This window comes from Macaca nemestrina, chromosome 1, assembly GCF_043159975.1.
Source record: "Macaca nemestrina isolate mMacNem1 chromosome 1, mMacNem.hap1, whole genome shotgun sequence".
In the NCBI taxonomy this organism is placed as follows: domain Eukaryota; kingdom Metazoa; phylum Chordata; class Mammalia; order Primates; family Cercopithecidae; genus Macaca; species Macaca nemestrina.
In genome coordinates, this window is record NC_092125.1 from 27,424,232 (window position 1) to 27,447,774 (window position 23,543).

Sequence of the window (23,543 nt, forward strand, 5' to 3'; positions counted from 1 at the left end):
TTAGAGTCAATTTGTTGCATGCTAGTTATAGAGTTTCTGAAAATGTAACCTCAAATTGAAACCCTTTCGTGATAGTTTTTAAGTGATTAGTTACAGTTGCAGATATTTTATTCCCTGATCTAAAACAGTCTTATTAAATACATTATTAAAGGAAATGCCATTATAAGCATTTTTACAAATCACCATTTGTCCATTCTGTCAAAAAGGGTAACCCAGAGTTGCCTTGTGTTCTGTTGTGGTTTCTGAAGCCAATGTGATACTATCTTAACCCCTCACTACCACCCATCTCTCAAATATCTACCTCTGAGATAGAGGAATCTGGATTCTCATGTAACTGGTTCAGCATGCAGTTAGTTTATCCCCACTCCTAGAAAAAGTAGCTCAAACCACAGAGGGAGGCTATAGGTGAGGCTGAGTGTCAGACATGGAGAAGGAGATGTTTTATTTTAATGCAGAGGGCATAATAAAATCAACTTAGAAGGCTTGTCTCTTACCATAAAAGATACTATCTGTTTATTATATTTGCATCTCATTTCCAAGGTAAAATTTTACTTTCCCCACCAATATATATTTACCTTTCTTAGATTCATAGGACCAGAGGCAATATACAGCAATAATCATGTCTCCAGTGAAAGTTATGGGAGTATTTTAAACAATTGCTCATAAATAATTGCTGGCTGTGGGGAATATAGGGACAAACAAACAGTAAAGGAAGAGGGATAATGTTGCAAGGTTCGTTCACTGTGCAAACAGCGCAGGCAGGGTACAAAGTCTACAATTCTTACCTCCTCCCTTATTTGAAATGAAAACTGCATGTGACATTTTGATATTTTGAGGTTTCTCCCCCTTCTTCTTTACATTGCTGAACTCCTGATGCAGTCATCTGGAAGCCTCATAAGTAGGTGAGGTGGTTGTTCACTATGTCACTGTATGACTGATTTCATGTATGTCATTGTGTGATTTTAAGAACATAGGAGAAACTCCTGTGCACACTACCTCACCCAGAGTCTTGCCAAACTCACTTTGAAAGAAATCTCAATGCCACAGTTAATGCTTCATTGTTTTTCCTCAAGCCAAAGATTAAGTGCTAATGCAAGTACTCCTAAGGAAGGTAGTTCATTGACCTATTATCAGTCACTTATACCTTAGTGGGAATGAGTTTGACAACAGTTTATATAGAAATTAATAAATTTAAAAATTACTTTCTGATTTTTTTTCTGAAACTAACGAGTTTTCAGATAAATACTAAATTATTTGAACACATTTTAATTGAAGAATTATCTTTATTATCATAGGTAATATTTATTGAATGTCTGTTATATGCTAGTCATTATTCTAAGATTTCACGACAACAAACTTGTATGACAGAGATATGATTATTATTCCCATTTTACAGATGAGAAAGATGAGGCACACAGAGGTTAAATAACTTTATAAAAGTCACTGAGCCAGGATTTGTACTTATTAGTCTAGTTCTAAAACCTGCACGTAAACCACTCTCCTACTCAATTCTTCTCTCAAAGGTATGATGGCTGGAACACATGGGAGAAGGAAAGATATTTGTGAAACATTAGAAGTCTGAAATTATTTTAAAATGTTATTATACCAACAACTATTACAATTTGCATACAGTTTTTCATACCAGTGTCGGATGGAACTCTATGATGCTTACAATGATCCAAACATCAGCATAATGGGATAATTAGAACCATATTAACATCAGGTACTTACTATTCAGCAGCTGATACAATAACTTGCATCGCTCTTGTCTTTATGATCATTGCCATCATTGTCATCATTATTTATTGAGAGCTTATCAGATCCCAGGAGCCATGTTTAGTTCTCTACCTAAGTGATCTCATTTAAATTTCAGGCAATCTTATGGGTGGTTATAATCATTTCCATTTTATAGATGAGAAAACTGAGGCTCAGAGATGCTAAAGTCGTAGAATCAGAAATGATAAAGCTAGAATTTTAACTTGTCTGCCTCTGAAGCTTACTTTCTTGACCACTTCAGTATGTCCAAAAGTCTAATACTATTAATACTTCTAGTCTCACCACCACCAAATACCACTTACTGAGTGTCATCTATGTGCCAGGAAGCCTATATCAGGCTAGTTCTATGTCACTGTGTCAGTGGCTCATGGGCCAATTCCAACCAGTTGCCTGTTTTTGTAAATAAAATTGTATTGTCAGAGGCAGTTTTACTCTGGTGTATGACTTGAGGGAAAGAATAAGGTAATAAAGTTAATTAGTTCTGACATCTGTAACCAAAGCCATAAAAAGAAAGTATCGTCTATGGCTGCTTTTGTACTAAAAGGCAGAGTTGAGTACTTGCAACAGAGATCTTACGGCCTGCAAAGCCAAACAAACTTACTATCTGGCCCTTTACAGAAAAATTTACTGACCCCCGCCTTAAACCATCTTTCAATGTATGTATTATTATTCCCATTTTAAGATGAACATATGAGAATTCAGAGAAATTAGATAACTTGCCCTCCCAAATATTAGAGTAAGAACCCAGTGAAAAATCCAGGTCTAGGGGACTCCAAAACCTTTTCCTTTTCTTCTCTTGAAACTTACAACAGCAACAATTTTTATAATTACCAGTTGCAAGAGATTTCCCTAACAACACATGGTTAACAATATAGTTTTAAATGTTGATGCTAGTATTAGAGATTTAGACATTTTCCCTTTTCAGAAAAATATTAAATTTATCTTACCTTCTGATAATTTACTGTACCTAATTCCTTGAGGATGGATGCTTAAGGGCTTATCTGCCTTATTCTTAAAGTGAACTTTTATGGTGTCTCCGACTTCAGCATATAAAGTAGGCCCAAGAAGTCCTGTGAAAACAAATATTTAAACTATGTCTGTATTCAGGGTCACCAAAGGCAGAGTTGCTAAGCAAGAAAAGCAAACAGATGATACCAAGAGTGATTGCTACCATTCCTCCTGGTCCTGAGGCTGACCGGCTTATCTTCAATCTAGAAGGTTTTAGCAGCTCATTAACTCAATATCACACGTAAACAGATCAAACAGAATGGTAGAAACACTTGTCCTGGACCTAAAAGAAGTCAACAGAGCAGGAGAAATAGTTCTGACCAAGTCCCGCCCACTTTGACCCACTGTCATTCCTTAGAGATAACTGTCTTTGCTTAAGAAAGATGTTCATTTCAATTACAGAGGGTGATGCAACAGAGTAGTTACTTTAGATTTCTCTGACGTGGGAGTGCTCAGAGACCTAGATGAATTGAGGAACCAAATCACGCAGCTCTCTGGCTCTGAGGCAGGAGTAGGCTTGACGTATCTAAGGAACAGTAAGAAAAACAGTATGGGAAGAAAGAAGAGATGAGGTGGATGGTGGGTGTGCAGAACAAGGAAGGCCCTATGGGCTATGGTAAGAACTCGAATTTTCTTCTAAGTAAAATGGGACATCACTGGAGCATTTTTTTTTTTTTTTAAATGGAGTCTCGCTGTGTCTCCTAGGCTGGAGTGCAGTGGTATAATATCAGGACCCACTGCAACCTCCACCTCCTGGGTTCAACCAATTCTCCTACCTCCGCCTCCCAAGTAGCTGGGATTACAGGCATGCACCACCATACCCAACTAATTTTTGTATTTTTAGTAGAGATGACTTTTCACCATGTTGGCCAGGCTGGTCTCGAACTCCCGACTTCAGGTGATCCACCCGCCTCAGCCTCCCAAAGTGCTGGGATTACAGGCGCGAGCCACCATGCCTCGTCTAAGTGAAATGGAGCATTTCTAAGTAAAATGAAAACCACTTTGTACAGCAGAGACATAGTACAACGTGTATTAAAAGTTCGTCCTAAAACAAAAAGTTCATCATAGCTGCTGTGTAGAGAATAGTCTGTGTAGGGACAAGAATGGAAGCAGAGAGCTTAGGCAGTATAGGAGACTGCAGTGTACTGGGCCAGCACATGTAGCAGGACGTGATGAGTAGTGGTTGGATTCTGGACATTTGTGTAGGTAAGACAAACAAGACTTGCTGATGGATTGCATGTGGCTTGTGAGAGACAGAAGTCAAGGATGACCTCAAGGTGTTTTATCAGAACAACTGGGTAAATGATGTTATTAGTTACTGCAATGGGAGAACACAGCAAGGACAGGAGGTTATGGGTGCAGAAATCAAGAATGAGGTTTTACTTTCTACATGCCAGGCACTGTGTTAGAAAGTTTCTGGCTACATGGATCAAATACAGTCCCTGTCCTGAGGAGCTCACAAGCTAATTTGGAGATAGATGTATGATAGGAGCGACTGCTGAGATATGGGCAAAATACTACAGAAGAAGAGAGGATGAAGCACAGATTCTGTCTGGGGAGTTAGGGAAAAAGTTGATGGCTGAGTCAGAATTCAAGGAATTATATATAGTCAGCCCTCCATGACCATGGTTCATATTCATGGTTACACATCCATGGAGTCAACCAATTTTGGATCAAAAATATTTTAAAAACAACAATAAAAATAACACAACAATAAAAACAATACAAATAAAACTATAACATAATAGCAATTTATATAGTATATACATTGCATTCAGTATTATAACTAATTTAGAGATGATTTAAAGTATATGAGAGCATGTGCATAGGTTATTGCAAATACTATGACATTTTATATAAGGGACTTGAGCATCTGCAAATTTTGGTATCTGTGAGTAGTCCTGGAACCAATCCCATGTGGATGCCAAGGGATGACCGTACTAGAATTTCCAAAGTGTAGTCCTTGGAGTCTCTGCATCAGAATCACCTAGGGTCTTACTAAGAGGCAGATTTCCAAATGTCACCTCAGCCTCAATGAATCTGAGCTCTGGAGGTGAAACTTGGGAATCTGGACTTTAACATGTGCTCCTTGGTGATCTTGATGTCTTTGAAATCTTGAGAATCTATGACCAAAAGACCCATTCCAGACAAGTGACAGAAATCAACTACTGTCATTTCTGAACCATCCACAAGTGTCATGGGATTGGCTTCTCGCCATTAGGCATCCTAGAAGCAGGAGAAGGAAGTCACAGCACTCATGGAGCTCAGCCACCATTTGTTTGCACTGGTGACGATAATTATAATAGGGCTTTCCTGTACTGTTTCCCTTGATACATTCAAGTACTGTAAGTCCCTACCTTAATTCTCACACGTTTTTAAGGTAGATATTAAGATCTTCATTTTATAGCTGAGGAAACTGAGCCTCAGAGAGTTTAAGTATCTTGCCTAAAATCACACAGCATCATGATTTAAAGTTTAATATGTCTGTCTCTAGATCATGACTTTTAAACCACTTCTTTAAACTACACTTCCACCTTGTATTCATTCCTTTATTTATTCAAGGAATATCGAGTGCCTATATTATCCTAGGCATCAGAATTGCAATGGTGCATAAAAAAGTAAAATAGATACACCCACTCCCTGCCTTCATAGAGTTTATAAAAAGTCGAACATTTTTATAGTTCTATAACTTTATAAGTTTTTATAGTAGGAAAGACAGATTTTAAACAAATGATCACACAAACATTCAATTTATTTATTCATTTATTTTTTTTTTTTTCTTTGAGATGGAGTCTCGCTCTGTCGCACAGGCTGGAGTGCAGTGGCCGGATCTCAGCTCACTGCAAGCTCTGCCTCCCGGGTTTACGCCATTCTCCTGCCTCAGCCTCCCGAGTAGCTGGGACTACAGGCACCCGCCACCTCGCCCGGCTAGTTTTTTTGTATTTTTTTTAGTAGAGACGGGGTTTCACCGTGTTAACCAGGATGGTCTCGATCTCCTGACCTCGTGATCCGAAAACATTCAATTTAAACCTATGGTAAATATTATGACAGAAAAGAATGGAATACTCTGAAGAGTATTTGACAGGGGAATCTAGTCCAATAGGAGGTAAGTTGGGGAATTCTTTTCTGAGGAATTAATCCTTTAACTGAAGTCCAAAGGCAGAGAGGCAAAGGGATGGCTGAAGACATTCTAAAAAGTGAGAGTGGTATGCACAAAGGCCCTGAGGTGCCAGAAAATGTGGTCTTTTCAGAGAACTGACAGCCAGTGGGGAGGTGGAGCTTAGTATGTGAAAGGAAGGAGCAGAAAGTGAAGCTGAAGGCATTCTGAGAGTCCCATCATGCAGGGCTTTGTAAGCCTCTTTGAGTTTTCCCTTTAGCCTAAGAGTATCTGGAAGCCATTAAAGAGTTTTCATCAGGGTGCAACATGGACTAGATTTTGGTTTTAAAATCTCTGGCTGCATTTGTGGAGGATGATCTGGGAGGAAACCGAGTGGAGAACAATTGTGAGAACAGATTTGGCTCCAGGAGAGACAGTGGTGACTGAGATTATGATGAGATGATGAGGAGAGAATATATTAGTGATCTATTTAGAAGATAAAATAGTTGGAACTTGAAGATGGATTGGATATGGGGTAGAGAACGAAGGACATCAGTTGCCATGGATGGCTGATGAGGTTCTGGTTTGGGGAGCTGGGTGGAGGAGGGTGCCATTCTCTGAGAGGGAGGACACCGTGGGAGGGCTTTGTTTGGTGGGTGTAGTAGGCAGAATAATGTGCTCCTGCTGAGATGTCCATGTCCTAATCTCTGGACCTGGAAATATGCTACTTTATATGGCAAAAGGGACTGTGTATCTATGATTAAGGATCTTGAGATGAGATTTTTCTGGGCTGTCCAGGTGGATCCCATGTAATCCCAAAGGTCCTTATAAGAGGGATGCTGGAGAATCTGAGTTAGGAACAACTTGGGATGCTACTCAGCTGGTTTTGAAGATGGAGGAAGGGGCCATGAGCCCATGAGTGTAGGCAGCTTCCAGTAACTGGAAAAGACAAGGAAACAATTCTCCCCCAGAGCCTCCAGAAGGAATGCAGCTCTGCCAACACGTTGATTTTAGCCCAATAAAACCCATTTTGGACTTCTGATCTGCAGAAATATAATCATAAAAGAATAAATTTGTGTTGTTTTAGCCACTAAGTTTGCAGTAACTGGTTACCGAAGCAATGGTAAACTCTGATCTCTGGGACAGAGATCCTATCTTTCCCTACCCCTGTCTTGCCACCCATGGTTGTCCTATTCATTTCCTTGGACTCCTAGTCCTGGAATTTATTCTGATCTTGTGCCTGAAGCTTTTTGTTTGTTTTTATGTTGGCTTTACACAGGACTGTGGAGGTCACAAAGTTCAGTCCTTCTTTTAGTTAACAAAGCCTGGGAGGTAGGAATGGGGGGACAAGGATGACTTGCCCAAGGTCAGTCAGTGATCTGGTAGCATTGCTGGGATCAGAACTCAGATCTCTGGACTCCTGAGCCAGGGCTCAGGCCGCCATCTTTATAGAACAGTCCAGATGTCTACACCTCTTTTGACTCCTGACATGTCTGACTCCACTGACTGACCCCTCTCTTCCAGCTGCTACCCTCTGTCTTGGCTCCTGATGGAAGTTTCCACTGACTATTCCCACCTAACCTGGCTGCCAGTGAGCCCAGCAGGGTGCTGACTATGCTGCCAATTATGTACCGCATTTAGTTGCCATGGTTCTCTTGCTTGGTTGGTTTGTTTACTGGCATCACATGGCTGCAAATACCAGATGCCCAGAGAAAGTCTATTAAGTTATTTAACCTAATAAGACCTATTACTTCAGTGGACAGTTTGGAGTATTTACTCAACCTCCCCTCCTACTTCTTCAGAATTAAGGCAAAACAAAAGGATGTTTTCATAAATGCATACGGAATACTTTCAGGCATGTAGGAAAACACATGGCTAAATGGTTTTCCAGCTGCTCTTCAGCTCCTCCATCAGCCAGATGGCCTAAGACCCTTCTCACCCTCTCCTCAGTGCCCAAAGCTGGATCGGGGAAAGGAGTGGCCTACTTCAGGGCTTGGGGAAGCCAGCACAGCATGTACCCAATTTAGTGCAGTTGTGGAACTGGAAAAGGACTGACTGCAGAAGGTCAGCTAATCCAATCCCCTGCTCTTAGGTGAACAAGGCATTACATAACACAAGGTAGTGATTGTTGCAGCTATTTCAAAACTCCTTCAGGGACAAACATTTTATAATTTGTCCCTGAAAAATGGGGAGACTCAAAACTAGCCAATTTAATTAATTACTTATTTATTTAGAGGTGAGGCCGTACTTTGTCACCCAGGCTGGAGTGCAGTGGTGTGATCATAACTCATTGCAGCCTCAAACTCCTGGGCTCAAGTGATGCTCTTGTCTTAAATGACCCTCTTGCCTTAGCACCCCCAGTAGCTGAAACTACAGGCATGTACCACCATGCCTGACTAATTAAAAAATATACATATTTTTAAATAGAAACAGGGTCTTACTACATTGCTCAGATTGGTCTCATACTCCTGGCCTCAAGCAATCCTCCCACCTTGGCCTCCCAAAGTGCTGGGATTATAGGCGTGAGCCACTATGCCCAGCCAAAACTAGACATTTTAAAGCCCAAGACAGAATTCCTAAAAATGACCCCAGCCATACTCCTTCACCTGCCCAAATGTCCATAAACTTTATTAGACATCTTCAGACCTCCAATCCTGCAGCCCAGCCCCCTGCAATTACAATAACTAACAGCAACACTAGTTCATGCTGCAGGAGTGAGGCTCATGATTTGTTCAGAGCTCAGCTAGAATCATAGCCAGCAGATGAGTGGAGCAGGACATAGGAGAAAGGAACAAATGACACAGGACTTGTCTGGGGAATGGGAGAGGCCACATAGTTAATGGCAGTGTTCAAATCCAGATCTCAGTCAAAATAAAAGGCTTTTCCTTCACACCAGATTTGCCTCCTTGTATCAACTACTATAGAGATACAAAGGTGAATAAGATACCACTCCTGCACTTCAGAAGTTCATAGTTAAGCAACTTTGGATGCTCAGGAAGCAATTACATTAAAATGGACGTCAAAACGCCTTTGTTCACAAAAAACAAATATATTCTGAGATACACAGGGGTTGACAGAAAGGTGCAAAGGCCTTACACATAAATTGGAGACCGTTCTCACCAACTGTCAGAGTCTGGCTCTACTAAGGTTAAAGCAGGAAATCACTACAAAACATAATCACCTGAAAGGACTTTGATCATAGTACCCTTTTCTTCAAAAACTATCCATGCCTTTTTATTGTTTAAAAGTCTTCAGCCTGGAATTAGTCCTTTCCATCTCTTACGGCATTCAGCACAAGGTCTTACACAGCAAAGGGATTAAAGTTTGCTTAGCTTGGCAAAAGCCACAAAAGGTACACCTTCAAATACCTGCCAATTCCTCTTAATGAGTATGTTTCCCACCTCATATTCCCTTCATCTACCTACAATTTAATTTAATTAAACAGTTCTTAAGTATCTATTGTATATGCTAAGCTTGGAGCTGGAGCTCTGAAAATGAATAGACTCTGTGATATAGGACAGGACATCCTTCAACTTCCTGCTCACAACTACAAACTTAATTTTATTGGCAACGTTATCTTCTGCTTTCCGGGCCCCCAATGAAGGTAGTAGCCATTCTACCTAAGGCCAAGCCGGCCCAAGGTTTGAATCCCAATGCTTCCTGCTTCTTCCAAGTCTTCTCTCTCAGATGTTTTTATCCCCTCGTTTTCTATTGGAAAGGACTTTGTGGCATTTCTATGGAGTCTTCCCTTAAATATTTTAAGTCTCTGTATTCCTTTTTATAAAATTATCAAATATCCTGAAGCTCCTGAGTCCGCCTCAGAACTACACTGTCTCTCCTCCCATCTGGAACCAAGTTTCAGGGAAGAGTTATGTGTAAGACCCTTCTGCTTCAGTTTCCTTGCCTTCCATTCACTCCTCATCCTGCCATCTGGACTTGCCCCACTATTCCATAATAAAAGGACCATATTTTGGCCCTTATATTAATAACTCTTCATAGCATTTGACCCTTTGCTTCCAGGATACCACATTCTCTAGATTTTTTCTCCCCTCCCTGAACAGGCTTTCTCAAGCTCCTTGGTAAACTTTTCTTTCTTGGCTCATCCCTTGGACTTTGCTGCTACTTTGAGCTCTGTCTGCAGCCTTCTTTTCTCATCACATCCTCCCTGGTAAATTTACACCCTCTAAATGCTTCAATTACCATCTTTGTTCTGATGTCTCCCAAATGTTTACAGCTAGCTCAGTTCTCTCTTTTGAGGGCCAAACTTCTACACCGATCTGCTCATTTAACATCTCTAGGTAGACATTCTATAGACAGACTCCAAATCTATACTTATCACCTTCCCTCACAAACTATCTCCTTTTCTTAAATTTTCTTTCTTACTGATAGGCACCCTATCCACTCTTCTGTTTAAACCAGAACCTTGAAGTCCATAATAATTCCCTTTTCTTCCTCATTATCACATCTAATGAGTCACCAAGTTTAATTGATTTTAGCTCCTAAATCATTTTCCCCATCTCATTTTCCCCATCTCAGCTTCTCTGCTATCTGGATTGATACAACAGTCCCATAACTGGTTTCTCTGGCTCTGGACTCTGATCTTCCTCCAATCCATTTTCTATAATTGGAGAGAATTGTCTTTCTAAAGGACAAATCTTTCTCCTGCTGAAATCCTATTAGGGACTCCCTATTCCTCTCACTATAAAGCCTAGCATGGATGCCTGATCTCCATCTAGTTGCATCTCTTGTTAATTCCTTCCCTGAAGTTTGTGCTCCAGCTGTGCTGATCCAGTTATGGTTCCACAAACATACCATACTCTCACCTCCAAACTTTGAAACATTCTGTGCCTTGATTTAAAATGCATCTACCCTCCAATGCCTTGCCTCCCCACTTGGATTTCCAAGATCCTACTCTTTTTTCAGCTATCAACCTAGAAAGAGAAGTACTTTCCTGCCCACCAGACTGGAGATAGGTCTCCTATGTCCTACTACAAAATCCTCATCATAGTTCTTCCTTATTACTCTACTGTCATTGCTTGTCTACCTATAGGTTATCCCCAGTAGCTGGTTGACTCCTGGAAGTCAAGGTCCATGTCTTATTCACTTAATCCCAGAACCTGGAATGTGGTAGGTTCTCAATACACATTTTTTTTTTTTTTTTTTTTTTTGAGATGGAGTCTCGCTCTGTCACCCAGGCTGGAGTGAAATGATGTGATCTTGGCTCACTGCAGCCTCCACCTCCTGGGTTCAAGTGATTCTCATGTCTCAGCCTCCTGAGTAGCTGGGGCTACAGGCACACACCACCATGTGCAACTAATTTTTGTATTTTCAGTAGACACAGGGTTTCACCATGTGGGCCAGGCTGGTCTGGAACTCCTGACTTCAAGTGATCCGTCTTGGCCTCCCAAAGTGCATGAGCCACCATGCCCGGCCTCAATACACAATTATTTTAAAATAAAAGAATATTTAAATGCAGATTTGTTTAAAATTAAATAAATATATAAATGAACACATATGAAGAATATATAAATGAGTGGAGAAATATAGATATATAGATATCCATAATACTATGATATATATGATCTAAGTTATGATTAATAATAGCAGCAACAATAACAATAATGTAGCTAACTTCTACTGAGTGCCTATTGTGTGTCAGCATCATTATAAATACTTTGTACTTATGAATTCGATTGATCCTCATAATATCTTTAGAAGATAGGGATTAATTCAAGGTACTAGGGGTGTATAGAAGAGGGAAGACTTAATTCTGCTGATATGGAGGGGGTGTCAGTGTAGCTTCAGAGGGAAAGTGGCTTCTGGGTAGGTCGTAGTGAAAGCTTTGGTTTTGGGTGAGATTGGAACCCTAGGGGAGAATATCTGGTGGGGATACTGAGCAGGAGTGGTAAGAGAAGTCAGAAAACCCAGGGGAAGTGACAATAGAAAAACCAGGTAAAGAGAGAGCTTCAAAAAGGAAGAGTATTAAATGTCCTAGTAATGTCTAGTAGTAAAAGAACATAGGCTCTGGCACCTCAAGTCCTGAGTGCCCTTTTGTAAGAGTAATTTTAGTAGACTCATTCATCCTAAAGCAGATTAGGAAAAGAATATAGGCGAAGAAATGTAGAGAATGATACAGAGTCCTCACACAAAAACTGAAGTGAAGGAAAGGAGAGAAAAGGAAAAGGCAGGCAGGGTCACGGGGAGATTTTTTTTTTTTTCTTTTTCTAGATAGGAGTTAACCTGGACATCGTTTGGTCTGGTTTTGGTTTGGTTGTTGATTTTTAACGGAAAGAATGACTCCCATTGAGTAAATATTGAAGATTAAGGGAGATCAGAAGAGGCAGGACAGACTAGGATGATTCTCGGAAAGACAGCATGTCTTCATCTGATTGGGGAAAGGGACAGGTGAATTACTGACAAGGGGACTCAACTGGAGGAAGTGCTCCCTTGAGCACTTCATCCCTGTAGAATATGGTATCATAGTTAAGATACTAGAACCCTATTCAACCCAGTCTTCTTGATAAAGGAAGAGATGAGGAAAAAAGAAGAGATTTTCTTTAAAAATTATGGCTATTGTATATATCACACTAGATAAATAGGAGACGCAAAAGAGTCAGCCATACATAGTTCCTTTGAATGAATCTAGGGAGCCAAATGGAAGCAAAAAATCATTCTGCAGAGGCACATCTGTGCTCATTAAACTAGACCATAATCTCCATGAACCCAGGATATGAGACTGTCTCGTCCACTGTTGCATCCACAGTGCCTACCTATTTCAATGCCCAGCCCACACCCGGTACTCAATAACAGTTTTTTAGATGAATGAATAAAAATTCAAACACTTATAAGTTTTATTTAGCTATTTTAATCAAGGTTAAAAACAGAGCCAGCTTCATGGGTATGTGACCTGGGCAGTTTCACAGGGCCCCATGCCCCGAAGGGCCCCTGGCTTGGTTTAATGCTTTGCAGTCACTACTTTGAAATGTTCAGTAATATGAACAAGGGGCCCCACATATTATGCAGCCAGTACTTGTTAAAAAAGAAAACACATATTTCTACAAATTTTCAAGTAAATGGAAATTTTAGATGCATGTGAATGCCAAATTACCCATAGAAATTTATCTTTAAAATTAAAAAAGTATATTTCAGGCTTACCTGAAATGCTAGATTGTGGTTTTTCTTTCTTAAAATATGGTTCATACTCTCTGTAGACAATTTTCTTAAAGGAAGTTGCAGAAAGATTCAAACTGGAAATATAATACAAAAACTAATTTGAAAGGCATATTCAACATCTATTTCTCACATCACAAAAAAAGTAGATCTCTCATATCTTCAGACTTCTAGTAGAATACCAGTATCTTTATTGCATTTCAGAAGCCCACCGTTTTATAAATATGATCAATAAGTAAAGTTAATGAAATAATTATTGGTCTCTTCAAAAATATCCTGTTGTGATAACTATTTGTTCACAAGTTAATCTACCCTAATATCGTTCCTCAGAATCAATTTTCTAAAAACAACCCAATATCACAGTATAAACCCAAACTGTAGGTTTAGATTTTACATTATTAAAATATGACCAAATCCTTTATGAATAAATATATGAGCTGTTTTTCAACTGATCAATCAAAAATAGTTTTAATCTACTGGGGAAATTGTGAAAAAGTATTGATTTCGTGGAATTTATTTCTAGTTGAGAGGTGAGAGATGGCTAACGGGGTAAAAGCCCTGGGATTCATATTGGAAACAAACAAATGAAAAAACTGTTTTGGAAACAGTCAGTAACTTGTCTAAGAGACACAGTTGGTAAGTGGCAGAACCAATATTAAAAAATGTGAAACCACCGCATTCATGATTTAAAAAAATATTAGAGAGAGGACAGACAACAGGGAGAGTCGTGAGTGGTGAGTTACTTTCCTGTTGTTGCTGTTGTTGTTGTTGTTATTGTTCTGTACCTCTAAAGACACATCATTCTTATCCTTGTCTTAAACTCAAAGATGAGGGTAAAAGGAAAGAGAATTCAGAGAAAATACCTTACAAATGTCTCAATCAGTTGATCAGAGTGGCTTTGTTTTGCTTCCTAATGCGGGGACAGTGACCCAGCCATAATCAAGACATAACAGCACCCACATATGCCATGCCTTCTATACAGCACGGTGGCTAGGGTGCAGGCTGTGAATTCAGTATCTCTGGACTTGAAGACTACATCTACCTCTTATTGTTTTATCTTGAAAAGTTTACTTAATTCATTTGTGCCTCAGTTTCTACAACTATAAGATGAGATTAATACTGAAATCTCCCTCACAGAATTGTTGTATAATTTTAAATAAGTTGATATGTACAAAAGGCACAGAACTGGCACACTAGAAATACTTAATCCATGTTAGCTAGTAATATTTTGTAAATATAATTAGAGTTAGTCTTTAGCCTTCAGGTTTTCACAGAAAGCAAAAACAAATCTGTAGTAATAGTAATGCTCACAAATTTTAATATGTGGAATACAGGAACTGTGTTAATATGTGGGGGCAGGATTAAAGGAGGCATGTAAGTACTTTTAGAATGGCTAGATAGAGAAGGTAGTGGATTCTCCATCACTGGCAGTATTCAAGTAGAAATTAGACAACTACTTGGTAAGGTCATTGGTGCTGAGGGCAAGGGAAAAGTAGAAGGTTAAAACACCTTAATATGTTTGAATATGAATTAAATGACCTCTTAGTGTTCTTATAACTTAAGAATTCTAAGATTCTATATACTAATGTCCCTAATGTGGAAGTCCATTTTTATTTATTTTTTTAGTACAATTGAAAAGTTATTGTCCTCCCCTGCCCCAGATCTTTGATACAGAAATGTAGATGATGGTATAAAATCTTTACTAAAAAATATCAGTCTCTTATGTGGAGTAATTTCAACAGAGAGAGGTTTTCTAACAAGTTTTACTATGTATGCTGTGTATTTATACTGAGGTATGTCTATTTTAATCTGAACAATTTCTATTGGAAAATAATCTATCTGATTAAACAGTTACAGATGATATGAATTCAAACAATGTGTACAATGAGTTTTTCATTTATAAGGATTGTTTAAAGATGATTTGTTCATAGTCACAAAATCATATAAAGCTAGAACCCTAGGAGGAAAATGTATGTGTATCTTTTCTTCAATATCTCTTTGTATTATGTGAGTGACTAAACAAGGTTTCTAAGGAAATTTTTGAAAGTGTTCATCTCCGACTTGGAGCAAGAAAAATATGTACATTTTACCTTTACAAGGCATTGTCCTGCTAATATTATATGAAATAAGTAGACGGATTTCTGCTTTGTGCTAAAATACACTTTGCCAAAAGATGGAGTTGTCTACGTTGATATTCATCTAGTGAGCATCATAGCTCTAGGGGCTGGACAAGTTAGAACAAGTTCTTAGTGTAAGCAGCCAGATATATGGATTAGATTTTTCATAAGAAAATGCTAGAGAGAAGTGATATGATTTAGGGTTAAACAATATGACAGTTTGTCTGGGTTATGTTTCTATGGTTTTGACTCAACAATTGCTACCAGAGAAATGACTCTCCGGAACTTTGGAAACTTACCCACAGGGTGAGGGGACAGAATGACCAGTCGTGGTTCCCTGTGTACTCGCCATGTGAATCAGACCTTTGCCCTATGTGATTCTGCCTCCAGCATTTTGCTTGCTATTTTCAATGCTAACTACAGACACGAGAAAAAAACTCCCAAGCGTAAACCCAGCATGCTACAAGAAAGCCAACAACCAAGTTTGCATTCTTCTCATGAGCAGGCAAGATTAGTGTTAGAAGGACTGTTATTTTCCTTGGGGTTTTAGCTTACGGCAGTTCCGAAGGGTGTGGGTGTGACCTAGATTGTTACTTTGAAGTACAATATTTAAAATGATTATTTTTGAAAAGGAGGGATCTCTTCTTATTATAAGACCAAGATCATGTGTAATACCCTGCAAAATAACCCACTTACAATGAGAGTTTTAAAAAGGTTAATATTATACACTAAAAGATCTCAAATATTACATTAGTTTTTGGCAGATTGCTTTGGTTTTGTAATTGTAAAAGAGGAACACATCTTTCATAATAAACTGTGATGTTAGGGAAAAAAGTGAGTCACACTAGCAGGTTGACCATTTAAAAAATAACTAACTGGAAATATTGAATAGACTCTATGATTTAGTTAATTTCTGAGAAGTCTTATTTTTAACATTTCAATTAGAAAAAATAGTTTGCAACTCAAGGGTAGTATTTTATATGAATTAAACCTCCTCTCAGTTACATACCATATCCCAGGACATGATTAACAGAGAGAAAAAAATGAAGAGTCACATTCAGTAGGATAAGTAAGTCATATCCCAGGACATGATTAACAGAGAGAAAAAAATGAAGAGTCACATTCAGAAGGATAAATAAGTCAAATATGAAGCAGAAAAAAGGTGAAAGTACAAAAACATACAAGAACTGATGATATTTTGAAAATCATTTATAAGGCAGCAATAAAATTATATGACAAAAAGCACAAGGTGTTCATTTTTAGTTTTAGAAGATGAAGCTATGTAGACAATGGAACAAATAATACATAAATAGGAGTCTTATAAAAATACTAAACAACTAAAAATCTGGAACAGGAATTTCCAGAAAGCACTAATGAGGAAGCAATCCCTGGTGCCTTTGAATTCACCAATATATAAGCCAACACAAACATACTAACAAAACTGTATTGAAAATAAACTTGAAAAGAAAGCATCATCTAACCAATCAAATGGAATGCTTTCTATACCCTCAGAATGATAAACTACATTATTGGAGGCAAAATTAGCATTCGCCCAGTTTATTTAATTCAGTGTACTCTCCTATTAGTTATATTTACTTACCTGAAGTTAAAAAAAAAAAAAAAAAAAAAAAAAAAAAAAAAAAGCCATGACATTGCAAAGGAAATGTTGTCTAAAGAAATAGATTTTCCTCTCTAGAGAAGCCCACCCAGATCCACACCTGAGTTACCTTGAGTTTGTGGACTCAGGTCGGTAGCTCCAACTGATGCCCTGAGCAGCCACGTAGAACTGCCTTAGCTGTACCGCTTCTGTCCCTTGTCTCCCCCAGCCTACCCAGCTGGTGCCCAAGACCACCAGGACCCAGAGGCGTGGGCAGCGTGGGAACATGCTTCCTTTCCTGCTCCCGCTGGCTGCCACCACCCCAGGACCTGGGCAGCCGCTCGTCGAGCTGCTGACTAACCCCGCTCCTGGCTGTCCCAGCTGCAATGAGCTCTGAGGGCTGTGGGTGGCAGCGTCCTTCTCCCCTGCGGTTCTTGCAAACTGCAGCGGCAGCCTCTGCCTCTCCCTCCCTCCCCTTTTTCTGGGGCTTTTCCTGGCAGGGGCTTGGTGAGATCACAGCTCCCAGCGACCAGAGGTATTAGGGAGAGCAACCAAACTAGTGACTGTTTTACTACAGGTGAAGAAGGGGCAGAGATCAGAGGCTCTAGCAGGCGGGACAATGCCCAGGGATTCATGAGCCGGACAAAGCTGTATCCCTCCATTTCCACCGGCCAACACCACGGAAGCAGTCGACCCTTACCACTGACCTGAGGCCTGCCTGGGTCCAAGCTCACACTTGGAGAACTTTCTGTGAAGTGCAGTGGTACCCAACCACCTTAATCAGATGGCTCCCCTTTTGATCTGAGGAAAAGAGTATTGTGCCCTGTTACCCGGCACTGAAACACTATTTTCAAGTGGTGGAGAAGAAGGGAACAAACACATGGACAAGGCCTACTGCTCTGAATCGCCTTCCTGGTCTCTATCAAGGCACAGTTCTGCCTTGATAAGGGCCTGTAGCTAGCTAAGCTGCAGCACAGCAGAGGGCTTAAAGAACTTGGCTGAAAAAAAAATCAGTTGTCCAGTTTTCAGTTTCACTTACTAGCTGTGTTGTCTTGGGCAAGTTACTGTACCTCTCTGTTCAGTTTTGATATCTGTGAAATAAGGATGACAATAATGTTTTTTCCTGATAGGGTATGTTGGGAGGATAAAATGCTACTGTAAACTATAGTTCCAGCACTTAGCACACAGCAGCTGGGCGTAGTGGCTCAAGCCTGTAACCCCAGCACTTTGGGAGGCCAAGGCGAGTGAATCACCTGAGGTCAGGAGTTCAAGACCAGCCTGGTCAACATAGTGAAACCCTGTATCTACTAAAAATACAAAAAATTAGCCGGGAGTTGTGGTGGACACCTGTAATCCCACCTACTCAAGAGACTGAGGCAAGAGAATTGCTTGAACCCGGAAAGTGGAGGTTGCAGTGAGCTGATAACTTGCCATTTTACTCCAGCCTAGGCTACAAGAATAAAACTCCATCAAAAAAAAAAAAAAAAAAAAGAAAGAAAGAAGAGAGAGCCAGAGAGAGAGAGAGAGAGAAAGAAAGAAAGTCAGTCAATCACAAATTTATTACTATGATTATATTTTCCTGTCTCCAGGACCCCTTGTATTCTTGTATTTCTTGAAGGATCTAGTTGTTTCACACCACCTTAAATCCTACTTTGCTGTTAATAGAGAATCTGAGAATTATATCGTGTGAGACATCATAATGACTTGTCCTGGGTTCCCTGTATCTGCATGGCTCCAAGTTTCTGTCATGCTTTATGCATTCAGTACATTCAATAAATTGTAATCTGGCACCTCACATGAGGTCTCTGTTAATGATGTCAGGCTCATCAACAGCCTCTTCCCCCCTCCCCACTCCCCCCAGTGTTCTGTCTTTCCTCCTGTGCTGATATTATTCTACCAACTTAAAATGCCCATTTTCTTCCTCTTTGCTGGGTCATTCTTTACAGTGCAGGGTTCTGCCTGTCTCCCAGATTCTGGGCTCCAGTGGACTTTTCCATTTTATGAACTATTATAACACTATTCAAATTGTATAATCATGTTAATTACCTTTGGTTATTCCATGTAGGTATCTATTGTCTCCCTGACTGAACAGTTGCTTACACTTCTTTATCTACAGTGTTATCAATGTCTCCCAAAGTTGGTAGCCCATCAGAATTCCCAGGGGAACTTTTACAAAATGTAGATTCTGACTCAGGAAATAGGGCTGAGACCAAAGTCCTAGAACATCTAGCCTATTGATTGACGTATAAATAAGCAGTCAGAGATGCTACTGGCAGTGTATCAGAGAAACGTTTTGAAAGCACTGTGTCCCTAAATCCCAAGGTTACTACCAACATTGTTGCAACATTACTGTAACCTTTGAGTAGGCTGCTTTTTTTACTTGGATGTTTGCTTATGTATATACAGTATACATGACATGTTTATTGCATTACATTTTACAGAGACAAGATGACTACTATAATGTTTGGCTCTCTATTTTTTTTAACATCAGTTCCAGATAAACACTGTATAACTTTCAACGACCTATTTATTAAACATGGGATTTGAAGAACATGTAAAATACATTTGTTCTTCCCTGTAAAACATTCAGGTGATGAAGAATTTTTCCATTTCTCTGATTTTCTCTTGGAGTGGAGGGTGTGTGACACAAATTTGCTGGCTGACTGAATGGTTGAGGTGTAAATAGGACAATCATAATTATGTGTTATTACACTGATGGCAAACAATGTGATATACACAGACCTTACTGAACGAACCATCAAATAGAGGAACATGGCATTTGGGGAAAATTCTTTTAATTATACATTTGAATATTGGTCTTTGGGTCCTTTGAGGGACAGTGGCTGGTGGCAGGAAGGTCCACAGTGACATGTATCCTCCTGGCTTGATTCTTGGCCTTCTGCAGCCTCTGGTGCCATCCAGAGGGCTCTCTGGAAGCCTCAGAGCAGAGGTCCAAGAGGCCTCATCAACAGCAACCACTGGAGACTCCAGAAGATGCTACAGGAATTGCTTCCCGTTAGAGATGCCACCTGCTTTCCAACAAAGTAGAGAAAGCCTTCCTTCAATCAAAAAATAAAGAGGTATTTTTGTTTCTCCACAGTCTGGTCTTCTTGTGAGTCAGATGCTCCAGTCTCTTTGGTTCACTGGCAGTTCAAGTGACAGGTGAGTCAAAGCACAGAGACTACTGCAGAAACATTTGCTCCTGGCTTCTGTGGCTTGTATTACAGGAAGAGAAGAGGTGGGGCAGGAAGGGGTGGTAGGTTGAGAATTTGAGATTGTACCACAATCCCAAACTCAGGAAACAGGGTTGGTCCAGAGCTGGTCCAACAGGCTGGTCCAGAGCTAATCTAAGATAATTCCATGTCTTTGATTCACAGGTGTTTATGGAAAACTGCAGCAAATGCATTATAGTTAAGTCAAGTCTAGCAGGAAACTTGATGTTCACAACAGGATCATATGGAGCTGAATGAGGTGACCAGGAAAAGGACAGGTCTCTGAAAATGAGACCAAAGAAATTTAAATAATTATCATTTCCTTAAAAAAAAAAAGGAAAGAAAAAACTTGCTCATCATATCTACCCCCTGAGGCTCAGCATAATCTTTTCTTTCTAGATTTTGAATATTCTGCCATTCAGGTTTTTTGTAGGACACTCAGCTACCCACTGAATTTTTTGGGAGAGGGATAGCATCAGATTATTTTTGTTTTTCCAGCAGGTAGCATAGGGAATTGACTCCATAACAGTTCGAAAACATTTTTCAGCAGTCTTGACTTCTGCTTTGCAGGAAAGGTCACATCATCACCACCTAGCAGCCAATAATGGAAATGTCACACATCCTGAAATAAGTTATGTCTTGTTAGGACATTTCTGTCCTGGAGGAAATGGAAATCCTTCTGTGAACTCTATTGTCATTCTGTTGTCATACCTGTGTCCTACTGCCAACACAATTTCCTTCATGCCTGAACATCTAATACATACTTAAAACGTAATACATGATTACATAAAGAAAAGTTAAGCTTTATAGTCTTCCTTTTTCCCTATTGTTCTATTTCCTTCAAAAATATCTTTATAGGTATGTTACCTTAAGAACTCGGGTCAAATGCAGCATTTGTAAAAACTCCATATGTTCCTAGGTGGCTAAAAAACAGAAACACAAGGGTGACCACCATATACTGCTTAGTTGTCAACAACACAGTCCAACACATAGTATTTCCAGAAACCATAAATTACCATCCACCCCTGGAATTCTGCTTTAGAAAGGAAAGAAAAATAAAGGCCAAAGAAATATTCGATATCCCACTTAACAGCTCTGGGTAATTTACATTGTATTTTGTACCCGCACTAAGTTATTATTGATGTTTTACCTACTGAATACCTGTTATACCCTCTAAGGTGCTGCAACCTCTTCTAGGTGAGAAGAAGTAGTTACAAAATTCTTGGCATTAACACTTAATAATCTAACGGTAGTTTTCAAAAGGGGCAGTGTGCCCCCTAGGGGTGTTTTTTGATTTTTATAACCATCAAGAGTTCTACTGATACTGAGTAGGTATGGGGCAAGGGTGCTGGATGTCTGTGACAATAGGGTTCATATAAGGATTTCTATTTCCTCCAGGATGGAAATGTCTTTAAAAGATATCCAGCACCCCTGCCTCCTGCCCACTCAACGTCAGTAGAGCTCTTGTTCGTTGCAAAAATCAAAAGAAATACCCTTGGAGGCATACTGTCCCTTTTTGAAAACTCTTGCTAGATTATAAACAGCAGGGGGTACAGGACACAAAAGAATTGTCCAACACCCCACATAACTTTGGAATATCTGCTCAATATTCATACAGGTTAAAAATCTCTGAGCCTGGAACGCAAGCGCTTTACATGTAAATATTAAGCATTTTTTGCATCTTTAAAAAGTGTAATTGCCATATGAATCAAGGGACAATTATCACAGGTTTTAGGACTCTTTACCAGAGTTGTTCACCATTTTGAAAAATTAGATTAGTGTTAGCCACAGCTCTAATGCTCTTTGAGTCACTAATACAACATTCCCCTATCAGTCCACCTGCATGGCTGCTGCTTTCCTAGTGATTCTGCTGGAAGGTGCATGTTTCTGATGACCTCATTGCATCTGCTGGCACAGCGCCTAAGTTTTTGCATCGTGTTTTTATTATAAATTACTTTTCGTTTTATTTCTACTTTATGTTATAATGAGAATATTTGTTATCTGTGTATTTTACTTCAGAATAGAAAAGAAGACATTTTAAAAGACATTGTAAAAAGGAGGCAGGCATTGCATGTAATCATTCTGACACATTACAGTGAATTATAAAGTCAAGCTAGCAAAATTTACTCAATCATAAAACATTTCTACCTTACCTGTGAGGATTCAAGGGGCATTTCCCATCATCTAAAATAAGCGAGAAGATAAGAATGATTGATTTAAAAAAAAAAAAAACACAAGATGAAAGAGAGGGTCATTAAGGATAGAAATTATTGGGGAAAACCAGTAGACTGATTTTCAGGTCGGCTCATTAAAAGGGGAATATTGGGAACAGTCTCTCCCTGAAAGGTAGAAAGTGTTTTAGGCTAAATTGAACATTTGACAATATTTAACTCCAGAGTCCTCTCACTTTCTTCCTCCTTCCTTTCAGTATATACATAACTCAATTTCTTTTCAGGGCATCTTGTGTCACTTGCCCTCAGCCCTTAGCTGGGCAAGCTAATCACATACGTAAATCCAAACCAACAGAACAGTGGATGTTTTTCCTCCCAGGTAGCATATTTTTATCCAAATGACAGACTCTCATAGTTGAATTTTCAGCTATGGCTGCAGCATTTTCCTCTTATTTGGCCATAGAAAACTTGAAAGCCTAAAATCAAATTGGGAGAAGCCCAGGAAAAAAAGCTCCCATCCCCAACAAATGAATGTATTTATTATTAAAAATATTGGAACATGGGTAGCTATTTGTCCTTCCGCACTGTTCCAGGGTCCCCTGGAAATGTCTCAAAGTCAAAGAAAGGACTTGGGGGAAACATCAAGATTAGAGTGATTCCTACATGATCATAGAGATTAAGGTCTAGGAGCTCTTGCCTCTGCCTTCTGGGTTCTGGGTTTGGTTGAGCAAGCACACATTTTGCATGGAGGGATTCACTGTAGCTCTCAGTACATCTCTTTGGTATTGAAGCAGAGTATTGACCTTTGTCTATTGTCTTGGCCACTCACAGGAGAATATATGAAGATTTGGAAAAACAGCCTCAATGTTTTGGTAGCATTGTAAATGGAGAAAGAATAAGAGTAGGGAACACGTGGTTTTGCCTCTGAGCAGTTAAGAATAGGTGTTGAGACCTATGTCAATAATAGAGAAATTCAATGAGAACTCTTTCAGATTTTTTCACATAGCCACTTTCAATTACCTTGATTTGAGCACTAATGGTCTCTCTGATGCCCCTAGTTACTTTCTATGAGGAGTGATGAAGAAGAGCCCCATTAGGTTATAAACAAAACTTTATGAACTTATACGCAGGCTAAGTGGAGAAGATTGAGAAAGGATGTTTTAAACCTTAAGAGATGGGATGTTCCCATCTTTAATTCCTAGACTAAAGTTATTTTTCTGATGAACAATCTGATGAACACAGTTTCCCTTCCAGAGAGTTTTCATCTATTTGGTCTTCTCTGTTTAAATCCTGCATCAACTTTACAAGTTTTCAGGAGAAAAAGTAAATCTCTTCGCTTATCACACCAGGTCACCAATACAGGGGCAGCTTCTTCTGCCCCTAACTTCATCTCCT

The 23,543-nt window shown here is 39.4% G+C and overlaps 2 protein-coding genes across 3 annotated transcripts in view; both read right to left on the bottom strand.

Annotated features, from left to right (window-relative positions):
- Positions 1-17,191, bottom strand: part of LOC105493030 (coagulation factor V) — a 72,386-nt gene extending 55,195 nt beyond the window's left edge. The window contains exons 1-3 of the mRNA XM_011760460.2: positions 16,896-17,191; positions 13,037-13,128; positions 2,724-2,846 (exon numbers count right to left, since the gene is read on the bottom strand). Coding sequence (XP_011758762.2) covers positions 2,724-2,846; positions 13,037-13,128; positions 16,896-17,053 — 373 coding nt within the window. The 5' untranslated portion in view covers positions 17,054-17,191. The remainder of the gene's footprint in view (positions 1-2,723; positions 2,847-13,036; positions 13,129-16,895) is intronic.
- Positions 17,192-19,111: 1,920 nt separating this feature from the next.
- SEL (selectin P) overlaps positions 19,112-23,543 on the bottom strand; it is a 42,428-nt gene continuing 37,996 nt past the window's right edge. The window contains exons 15-17 of one of the 2 annotated variants that reach the window (XM_011760463.3): positions 22,131-22,161; positions 20,845-20,900; positions 19,112-20,259 (exon numbers count right to left, since the gene is read on the bottom strand). In XM_011760463.3, the coding sequence (XP_011758765.2) occupies positions 20,846-20,900; positions 22,131-22,161 (86 nt within the window). In that variant the 3' untranslated portion in view covers positions 19,112-20,259; position 20,845. The remainder of the gene's footprint in view (positions 20,260-20,844; positions 20,901-22,130; positions 22,162-23,543) is intronic. The other variant, XM_011760461.3, reaches the window with a different exon arrangement.